The sequence below is a fragment of the Sinocyclocheilus rhinocerous genome, unplaced genomic scaffold, assembly GCF_001515625.1.
Source record: "Sinocyclocheilus rhinocerous isolate Xijiao unplaced genomic scaffold, SAMN03320098_v1.1 scaffold173, whole genome shotgun sequence".
Taxonomy (NCBI): Eukaryota; Metazoa; Chordata; class Actinopteri; order Cypriniformes; family Cyprinidae; genus Sinocyclocheilus; species Sinocyclocheilus rhinocerous.
Genome location: NW_015645056.1, coordinates 717,932 through 729,236, shown reverse-complemented (window position 1 = coordinate 729,236; position 11,305 = coordinate 717,932). Strand labels below are relative to the sequence as shown.

The following is an 11,305-nucleotide window of genomic DNA, read 5'->3' as shown; positions in this document are numbered from 1 at the left end:
TATATATATATATATATACACACACACATTTGTATCATAAGGTACATTACATTATTTGAGTAAAGCCTGGAATTCACTACACGATTTTTGCCTCTATTTTCCGCCGATTTACAGTCTGGAGATATTGACGCTAGTTGAAAAGTTAGAGCCAGTCTGCAGATTTGAGTTGACAGATTTAATAAAAGATCAGGTAGTGTATGATGGTCACAGACTTAGATTTTTTAGCTTCAGACTTTGGGTGCATCTTAATCAGCTCCCTAGCTTGTGAATCAGTATATCGTGTACACAAATGGTCACTGGTAAGTACCCTGGCTCACTGCACATTGTGCCCTGACTACTGAACAAGGGAGCTGATTGAGATGCACCCTTTGATTCCATCGAGTCGGAGGATATCAACCATGTTTGAGATTTTCAGCCGATTTTAGAACACACACATTGTTTTCATTTGTCACGCGTCTCCTAGCAACAAGGCGCTCCTTTCGGAGTTTGTGGTGATCGGAACAACTTTAAAGTCTGGTAGTGTATGATCCTCAGTCGTTTAGTGTATGATGGCCAGTTTTCCGTTGTCACTATTTACAAAGTCGGTAAGTATACAATGACAATGTGACAAATCGTACCAGCGTACTTTAAGGTCAAAATGCATACACGCTACACAAAATGCGTACAGGTTGGCAGGTCTGCATTAATGTACTATAACATAAAGGAAACAGCGCTGAGGTTCGCTTCATTTGAACCAGATACTGAAGCAGTCACATGGTTTTCAGGCGAACGAAGCTTCGGACGTCATAGATCATGTGCTTTTGGCAAAACGAATCAAGCTCCGATACAGTGCTTCAATATGAAATGTATAGTTTTTTTAAACAAGCTTTGGAGCTTCCGTGTTGAACATAACATCACTAGCCTTTGGTCGCACCGCGGTGATGCAATCGCCCTTCGAATGCAGTCTTCGAAGGATGCAGCCTTTGAATTGGGACGCAGATTTTGAGACAAAAAAGGGAGTCGGACAAAGGCCTCTTTAACTAGAAATCTGCGAGTTCAAGGCTAAATTCACCTACCTTGGGCAAAGTAGTGGAAAATGGACAGGTTTGTCCAATTGAAGCAAAAATGTAGCCCATTTGTGTATTTCCAATTCCTACCAATTGCAGGGAGTTATGCAGATTCCTGGGAATGGCTGGACAAACTATTGTGGGTTTTGTCCAAGTGTTGCGCCTTTGACTGCGCTTTAGTATCAAAGTACCTTTTGACTGAACCATTATTTCTCAACAGGCATGTGATGGAGCCAAGGTCTTGTTGGGATACAGGATGGGGTAGAGCAGGGCTGCACAATCTTGTTCCTGGAGATCTACCCATCTACCCGATTAGTTGGTTCAGTTGTGTTTGATCAGGGTTTGGAGCTGAACTTTGCAGGAAGGTAGATCTCCAGGAGCAGGATTGGGCACTCCTGCACTCCTGCGCTACAGCATCCCCAGTCCCCCTACAAGATATTTGCTTAATTGATACCAGGTTTGAAGACCATGATTGAAATACAACCCACTACAGTACCAGATCGGTTTAATCAAATTTCAGCAAGCCATACATGTCATTTTAAAATGGAACGTCCCACCTTCAAAAACGAAAGAAAATTCAATACAGTCAATAAGCACACGGGACGACACTTTGAGCTACTGTTCAACACGTGGACTCAATCTGAGCTCTATTTGATAAAGCATAAAATACATTTATACATCTTAGCATTGTTTTGAACCTGAAAACCATTTTGCACCTCTCCACTAGCCTTCATTCGCACCTCAGCATTATTGCTTCTCTGACATTTGCAGGAGAGGAGAAAATGTAAAAAAAACAAACAACGCACAATGAATTTTATTAGAAAAACAAAACACGTTCCACCGCTGTGTGTGTTTCTGTATTTTCACTGATTTCGTAAGTTGCTGTAAATAAGGCAGCCGTTTCACTTAAGGCATTGCTGCTGTGAAATTGCTTCTCTGTTAAACTCGAAAATGCACATATGAGTTGACAGGAAATTCTTAATGTGTACGCTTTCCCTTTTTTGTCAAATGAGTTTTATAGACGTTTCACAATTATATCACCTGTGCTGAGAATCGAGCCAATCGTTGATCGGTTTGTTCAAATGCTTGTGGCCGAATGAAGAGTTCAGTCTACATTAGCAGGGAAGATTCATCTCTTCATAGGTGATGTATAGAGATTTAGAGAGCGCAGTAGCCCTTCATCAGATCACACACAGCTCCAAACTGGAAATGCTAGGGTGGGAAGTCAAATGCTCGTCATCTACTGCTGGTAGTTGCTATACTGCCCCTGTGAAGAAAGATACAAAGTCACTGTAAGCCTGTGCTACAACACAACTAGTACAACTGACATTGTGTTAACTGAAGGATAAAAAAAAAGTCATGTCACACTCAAAAACATTAGTTTCCATTACCATTTCTTTTAAAGATGGAAATATTACAGATTAAAAGTGACATTTAATCGTCTCATTTAATGATTCCAAGACAGTGAGAAACAAATGTTTGAAAAGGAGCTGATGAGTACAGCCACAATGATTCAACCAGGGTTTCTGCAGGTTTTATGAAGGTAAATTTTTGTAAGGCCTCTGTAAGACAAGGTAAAGAAAATTTAAGGAATAAACTAAATGGAATGTCAATATGGTCTCTAAATGTAAATGTCTTCAAAGTTTGACAGCAATGTTTCAAAGATTGAAAATGTAACTTTGTAACAGTAGCTCATTTTACCAAAAAAAAAAAAAAAAAACTTTCCAGAGCAAATTATCTAAAGATTCTTCAATTAACATTTTCTTGGGAAGCAAAATGGCAAGATAAAAAAAGTCTTGTTTTATGAGGAAATAATCAAAATAAAGTGAGTTTATGAATAAAGCAAGAACAAATATCTCCCAATGGCCTCGAACAATCATCTTAATTCAAAGGGAAGACAAATTTTCATAATTCGGATGTTTGGTCTTAAGCATGAACTCACTTTTGCTTGATTTCAAGTAAATGTATATTGATTTAAGGATGTTTATATATTTGGATTGGAAAACAAAACAAAAATACAGTTTTTATATTTAGAGGCCATATTGACATTCCATTCAGTCTATTCCTTAAATTTTCTTTACTTGGTCTTAAAAAATACTAAGGATGCAGGGCATGCAACATTTAATGCTATGACTTTTTAAATTAAAGACTTTCTTCTGTGATTTAATACCTCTTTAGGCTTTAATTTATGGTTCTGCTCAAAACTGCTCAACAGAGACACATGAAGAAAAAGTTCCAAAATTGGTGATCTTTAGACCAGCAGTTAACAGAAATGCCATTCTCATTTAAACAATCTATTAACACAGATTTCGACAGGTATCTCAGCAGTGCTCTGTAGTGACTGGAGGGTTTCTCACCTGCTCAAAAGCATAGGGGCGCTGCGGCTGTCCTTGTGGGGGTCCGGGCTGTGGCGGTCTGTAGGCTGTATACTGCTGCCCTTGACTCTGGGGGTAGTTTGGGTACTGACTTGGAGTGCCCTGAGACGGACCTGTTGGTATAAAAGGAAGAGTGTTTACTAATGGGTTTACTGGATTACTAACTAAATTCGTACTAGGGATTAGGGCTGCGACGATAAATCGATGCAGAATCAAATTGTGGATCGATTCTGAGATCTTCCGAATGCATCGCGATTCTCTCTGGAATCGATTCTGAGCTTAGATTTTAACAGCAGATGGCGCTCTACTCTAGTTTTTATCTGAACACTCAAATGCTCATGAAGAAGAGTGCTAAAGAGCGCTTGTGCGTTCGGCTGAGTCTGTAATTTCACCTCGGCTCAGAATGCTTTTATGGCGCGAGATTAATGTAAACAGCCCACTGTGAACACCCTTGTAATTCGCTTCAACCTTTTCGAATTTTATGAATGATTATTTTAGGTACAATTGTGTGTAAGGATTTGGAAACGAGCAGCGTACGGCTGTTTCTAAATCATGCAGCGCCATCTGCTGTTCAAGACTAAGCTCAGAATCGACTCGAGAAAGAATCGCCATGCATTCGGAAAATCTCAGAATTTATTTTCCCAGCCCTACTAGGGATGTAGACCGTTAACTGATTAAGAGACCTTATGATCACAAACTGTTCAAATTGTGCCATGTCAGAAATGTGTACATCATTAGACTTAAAGTTAAACATCTTCTGGACCATTATGAACCTTTCTAACTAGTGAGGACAGATGTCTTCACAAATCCGCTGTCATGGTATTTCACTATAGTGGCCATCACATATATAGCCAAACCTGTACACACACAGACAGAGAGATAAAATTCCTTTTTTTGGCTACATTCACACAGAAGCAGAACTTGATAGTAAATGCAGCCGTCAATGATTGATTTCCGAATCGGTCAGTATAATTCATACCATAGGCCTGCTGCTGTCCGGGGTATCCCTGCTGTCCCGTGTACTGCTGCTGCGGTGGGTAAGCCTGCTGCTGCTGCGCTGGACCCTGCTGATATGCCTCTTGCTGCTGACCATACTGTGCGCTTCCTACAGGAAGAGGAACAAGCAATTCATGAAACATCAGCAAAGCTACCTGCTAAGTAAAATGAACCGTGTGTTTGCAGGAATTCCAGCTAAGAGTGTTTGCATCATGCACAACTAGGTCTGGGCGATAACTGATATCATATCGAGAAAAATTTATTAAACTGCCCCTATTATGGATTTTTGAAAATTACCTTTCATGCAGTGTGTAACACAGCTCTAAGTGAATGAAAACATCCTGCAAGGTTTTAAATCTGAAAGTGCACTGTGTATAAAGTTACTGACTCTCCAAAAAAAAAAGTCGACTGAGTCATTGAAACAAGTCGTTTTTAAAACTAATCCCAAGCAGTTTCATTTTGACATCAACATGAATGATTAGCATATTGCCCGCCCACTTGTTGTGCGCACAGACCTGGAAAAACTTGACCGTCAGTTGATTTTCGCATTGGTCTGAATGAAAACGCAAATTCATTCTTTGCCACTAGGTGCCGCTTTTGGAGCGGTAAAATAGCCGTTTCCCCGATAATGCTGTACACAAAGCAGGGTCGCATTTTGCGACCATTTCTTCTGCCGGTGCGAGTAAATTTTGTGCACGGTCGCACTGGCGCGACCATTGCGTTGTTCAACTCGCGTTGCCATTTCTGTCGCATATGAGAAATATCAAATGGCAAACGAAACGAAAGCGTAATAAAATCCTGCTACTCGTTTGAGCTGCGCATCGCGGACCGTTTATCAGCTCGGACCACGACGAAAACAAACTGGTCCGAGCTCAGAACAGCTTTACTCTGGAACCAAAGTTGATTTCGCAAAACACTGTTACTGCACAGCGCTGCGAGATCCAGTGAGAAGCGTTTGAATTAGTCGCAGAATGAATAAAGATTGCTGCAAGATTGTAAAATTGTTTATTTTATTTATTCATTTCATTAGACACCATTTTGTATGATAGAATTGAAGGTAAAAATAAAATATTTTATATATAATCGTATAATTTTACGGGGCCCTAAATTAAAAGGCAGCTACTCTGTAGAGTTTACTTGTGAACCAACTTGAAGGTTAGACCGGAGTGGCCTACTCGGCAGAGGGTGCAGATCATATTGTCCCAAAATGGACATAACATTACCCACCAACCACAGGAATGATTTGGTTAAGATTATTTGTGCTATACTGAAGCAGTACAAATTAGGGCTGGGACGATAAATCAGTTCGTGGATCGATTCTGCAATTTTCCGAATGCATCGTTATTCTCTCTGGAAGCGAATCTGAGCTTAGTTTTTAACAGCAGATGGCGCTCTAGGCTAGTTTTTAACCGCACACTCAAATGCTCACGAAGAAGAGTGCTTGTGCATTCAGCTGAGTAATGTAAGTGGTTAAATGTACTTACACCTCGGCTTTTATGCTTTTTATGATGCAAGATGAATGTATTCGCTTCAAACTTTTCGAACTTTATGAATGATTATTTTAGGTTCAAGTGGCGTGTGTAGGGAACTGGAAGCAAGCAGAGTACAGCTGTTTTTAAAGCACACAGTGCCATCCGCTGTTCAAAACTAAGCTCAGAATCGATTCGAGAGAGAATCGCGACGCATCCGGAAAACCACAGAATCAATCCATGAATCAATTTATCGTCCCACCCCTAGTACAAATCATTTTGCAAGAGAATGCATCTTACCCTCTGGCGCCCCCTGTCCTCCATGGCTGTATTGCTCCGTGTAGTATTCCTCTTGACCAGGATATTGCTGAGGAGGTCCTGAAAACACACCAAACAGACATTAAAACAACCAAAAACTCAGTGACTCAATATTTTATCAAGATATTTCAGCATACCTTGATGTGGTGGCCTGTAGGGAGGCATGGGCCTTTGTCCCAACACGTGATTGCCTTGACCCATTATGCCCATGGGGTTCTGCTGCCCCTGGAAATGCTGCCCACTGCCAGCAGAAGGGGCCATGTTGTACTGTTGGGAAGGAGCCTGCTGGTGCATCATAGGCCCTAGAAAACACAAGCACTCATTACAAACCGGTTTTTTGATTATGTGGTTGATATTAGGGCTGGGTTTTGACACAATGTTCACGATTCGATTCGATTCTCATTCACAAGTTTGTGATTCGATTCGATTCAATACCGATTATTTTGGATATATATCAGGTACACATGCCAAATTTTCTCAAGGAAAAAAAAATATCTTAACTAATGCTGTAAAATACATGAGAGAAAATACATTACTATAATATTGAAGGTTAAAACTGACTGATTTATTAGGCTATACAACTAAATTACACTTAATGACGTTTTTAATAATAAAAAGTTACAATTAGGCCTACATAATAATATTTCTACTTCAATTCGTTTTTTTTTTTTAAATATAAACATTTGGCTGTCATAAAAAATATAAATTAAACATTGAAGAACAGTGAAAATTATAATGAATATATTATATGGTGCATACATTTAGCAAAATGCCCCTCTCTACAGTTTATTTTTCGATCTGATTAATGAGTTTATGGTCACCGAATGTTTTTCTGAGGTAAATGTGACGTTACGTGACATACAAGCTGTTATATTGACATCTTTGCGCGCCTGAAACACTGATTGAGCAATTACATGAGACAGATACGGATTTCTTTTATACTTACCTTCGGATGTTTAGTCATGTTTATTTTGAGCTGAAACTGGTATTAATGTGGAGGAGATGATCAGTTCTACCGCGTCTGTTGAACTGAGGCACTCCAGCGATCTGTCACTCCCCATTAAACAGCGCCAAAACGGCATTTATTGTTTGAATACTGCAATACAATGGACAGAATCTGAAATCTGAGACTTTGTTTCATATTAAAAGTACCAAAGCACAATGCTTATTGCGATTTATTGGATGGGAGGTGCGCTTCAATGTTCCGTCCATTAACTGAAAACAGGCTAGACTAATCGATTCTTGGGATTTAAGAATCGATATCATTTTGTAAAAATGAGAATCGATTAAAATCGAGATATCGATATTTTTTACCCAGCCCTAGTTGATATTATTGTTAAAACATGGTTTTGAGATGAGTACCCTGATTGGGCTGTATGTTTATGTTGGGCCGAGGGCCGTAGTTGCCCATGGGCTGCCCCTGGCTCATGTTCATCTGCCCCTGTGACTGTATTCCCTGCGAGGAGGGCACTGTGTGGTTATACGCCCCTATGGTGCCATGGCTGCTGGGTGGCATGTTCATGGAGCCGCTGGGTATGCTGGGTGTCTGGTTGGGCCCGGGGCCCTGCATGGACATGTGGGTTGGACCTGCAGAAGCAGACGGAGATTAAAGGGTCATGAATAGGGCTGTCACGATAACTACTTTTTGTTGTGCGATATATTGCATCAACATTTATATTTATATTATTTATATTATTGTCATTTTAGGACCATTTTATGCCACTTATTATATAATGACAGTATGATAATATAATAGCATAATAATGCAAGTACACTATTTAAAAAAACAAAGAACCTTTTATTCTTAAGAATATTTAGACATTGGATTTGGAATGTGAGAAAATATATCCTAAATAAATAAAACGCGCTTATATTTTCACTGCCGGGAAAAGGCATCTGTATGTAAAAGATAATTGACTGAATTGACCTCTGCAGCTCCAGCTGCGGTTGTTGTTCCCAGCTTAAATAACTGGATGGGATGGATATGTTTTAGTTTAGTTTTGTTGCCTCTGTTTTTATACAAAGTCAGCATACTTGCTCGTTCACATTAATTTGCTTTCCTCTCTCATTCGGCTTAAAGCCAAAGAAATTTCCCACACTGGAGCTAAAGATTGCGACTTTGACACCAAGTCCATTGGGACTTGTTCTTCTTAACTGGCTGTAAATGTCACAAAACACTTTATAATGCAATGGGTTTATGCCTTCTCTTCACCTGCCGCTGTGTGTGTCTGTGTGTGTGTGTGTGTGTGTAGACGCTGCCTGTGCCCCGCCTCCGCCACAGAAAGCAGACGAGATTAATTTTTATGTAAAAAATCTATATAATAATTTTTAATAAAACAAATTAGACGCAATATATCGCGGCACCAAAAATGATCGTGCTCATTTCCAGTCGATATATTGACTATCGCGACAGGCCTAGTCATGAAGCCCTAAAACACATTTTTTGAGATGTTAACATATGTACAGGTTGCACATCAGTAAAAACAACAATAGCACTCATTAAGTCTATTATTGAGGGAAAAGTGATTATTTTTTCATTTTATGGAGCCATTTTGTTCTTCTGGTTCAAAAAGCTAAGTTGAACCAATGTCACGAAAAGTGAGGTATATGCGTTAATTTGGGGTGATGATTGGCTGCCGTGGCTGGAGAGTATGCGTCTACGTCATCAGTTTTCTGAGCTTTTCTCAGTATTATTCATGAGAACGAACTCTTATGATCCAATCACTGCGCTGTATTATGCATGAGGTTATCTTACAGCAGAGAATTCAAACTCCATGAAAGAGTTTCCGAGCCGTCAGTTCACCTCTGTAAAAACAAGACCGTAACAATATTTAATATGTGACCCTGGACAACAAAACCAGTCATAAGGTTTTTTGAAATTGAGATTTATACATAATCTGAAAGCTGAATAAATAAGCTTTCCATTGATGTATGGTTTGTTAGGATAGGACAATATTTGGCCGAGATACAACTATTTGAAAATCTGGAATCTGAGGGTGCAAAAAAATCTAAATATTGAGAAAATCATCTTTAAAGTTGTCCAAATGAAGTTCTTAGCAATGCATATTACTAATCAAAAATTAAGTTTTGATATATTTACGGTAGGAAATTTACAAAATATCTTCATGGAACATGATCTTTACTTAATATCCTAATTATTTTTTGGCATAAAAGAAAAATCAATAATTTTGACACATACAATGTATTTTTGGCTATTGCTACAAATATACCCCAGCGACTTAAGACTGGTTTTGTGGTCCAGGGTCACATATATAACAACACGTAGAGCACGCATGACAGAGCGGTTTCTGCGCTCAATGCTGCGATGAGTAACAGCACAACAACACTCGCTGCTAGTGGTTAAACGGATCGTAGTTGATCCGTTATTCGTACAGAACAAGCCCCACGGTTCGTTTATCAATTGTACGTCTTAACCCTCTAAGTGCCAAAGTCGCAAAATTGCGACAAGACGTCATACTTAATAAAATAGGCTGTAGATCCTAATATGGTGTAATATCTCATTTGTATTCCCTACCACTAGATGGCGGACATGTAGTACTTCGATTCTAGACCAAAATTACGTCATGTTCCTATTCAAAGTGTTCGAGCAAATAGCAGAGCAAGTGAGCTATCGTGTCATTGATGCGGAAGCAGTTCAGCTCATAGCGTATAAATGAATGTTAAGCGATTTCCACCCAGTCGTGTCTGACTAGCATTTGCTTTAACGGTGAAAGGACTCTCTCTCAGTGCTCACTTTGAGCTTTAGTGTGAGTTTTTCTTTGAAAAAGAGGCCCGTCATTCTCTGTTTCTCTCTCTCTCATGTAAAACCTTTCTGGCGGTCAGTCAGGCTTTTGTGTCAGTATAATGTTGAAGTCAAAGACTCGCAGAAAAGCTAAACACATTGACCTTTTAATCTGACAGGGAGGATGGCACACGCACACACACTCTCGCTCGCTTTCGCACATCTACGCCGTCTTTTTGCATGAAATTTCCACAAATTTCTTGAAGACACTGCAGATACAATAAGACCGTATTACAGCATTTCCTAATTAGCCACAGCACATTTCTTAATTTCCCAACATACCGTATTGACCCGACTATAAGACGATGTTTTTTTCTTGGAAATACATCTGAAAAAACGCGGTCGTCTTATATTCAGGGTCTAGACTTTGACATGTCAATAATACACCCACAACAATAGGTGGCGCCAAAACCGCATAAAACGAGTGTGCCATGAAATACGTAATGTAATGGTGTTGTAAAGATCGCGAGTAAAAACAAAAGAAGCAGAAAACCTTACAGCTGCATGAGTCGTGCCTGTCAGGTTAGCCTGCTGGGACCAAACTCCCTTTGTGATTTTAAAACGTAAGACAGTACCAAGATTTGACGACTACAGTAAGATTTAACTTCTACTGTTCATAAGATTTTGGTAGGCTACTATTAGATGGATAGCCTAAATGTCCTAATTCAGATGGGCTACCTGTTTTTTGTTTTTTTTATGGTATATCAAGAAGTGTATATTTTTTAAATGTGATTTGTTGGTACATTTTACCAGTTTTTATCATACTTTCAAAACAAAAATTAAAATAGGAAAAATATGCAATATGAAAATAATTGAAGACAAAATGTGTTTTACTGAGAAAAAACAAGATTTGGTTTTTAAAAAGCCTTTTTCCAAAAGGTACATCTGGAAAAAGGGGGGTCGTCTTATAATCAGGGTCGTCTTATATTCGGGCCAATACGGTAACTATGCCTTTATTCTCTCTAATTAAAATATTTTAACATTTATTTTTCTGTATAATGAGTGTGTTGTAGGTCTGTGATTTATTGGTTGTTTTCTCCCCTCTTCACTCCCATTTTCCACAGATTTACACGCCCATTTCTGGAGTCTTTTTCAACTCTAACGTGTGAAAGACCAGTAGGGCTGTCAAAATGGCTGAAAAACTTAATTAGAATTTTGTACTTAAATATTATCAAAATTCGAATTATATTAGAATTTAAAATGCATAATTTCAGTTAGGGTGAAGAAAAGGTTTTGACTTTTCTTCTGAGGCCACAATAGGGCGCATCGAGCAAAATATTACTAATGCACGTTTATTCA

The 11,305-nt window shown here is 39.0% G+C and overlaps 1 protein-coding gene across 1 annotated transcript; it reads right to left on the bottom strand.

Moving 5' to 3' along the window:
* Positions 1 to 1,534: 1,534 nt before the first annotated feature.
* ss18 (SS18 subunit of BAF chromatin remodeling complex) lies at positions 1,535 to 7,825 on the bottom strand. The gene is made up of 6 exons (XM_016508288.1): positions 7,567 to 7,825; positions 6,342 to 6,506; positions 6,187 to 6,264; positions 4,401 to 4,526; positions 3,404 to 3,534; positions 1,535 to 2,313 (listed from the first exon to the last, which is right to left on the bottom strand). Exons 1-6 carry the CDS (start codon positions 7,778 to 7,780, stop codon positions 2,287 to 2,289), a joined length of 741 nt encoding a protein of 246 aa, XP_016363774.1. The 5' UTR covers positions 7,781 to 7,825; the 3' UTR covers positions 1,535 to 2,286.
* Between the last annotated feature and the right edge of the window lie 3,480 nt (positions 7,826 to 11,305).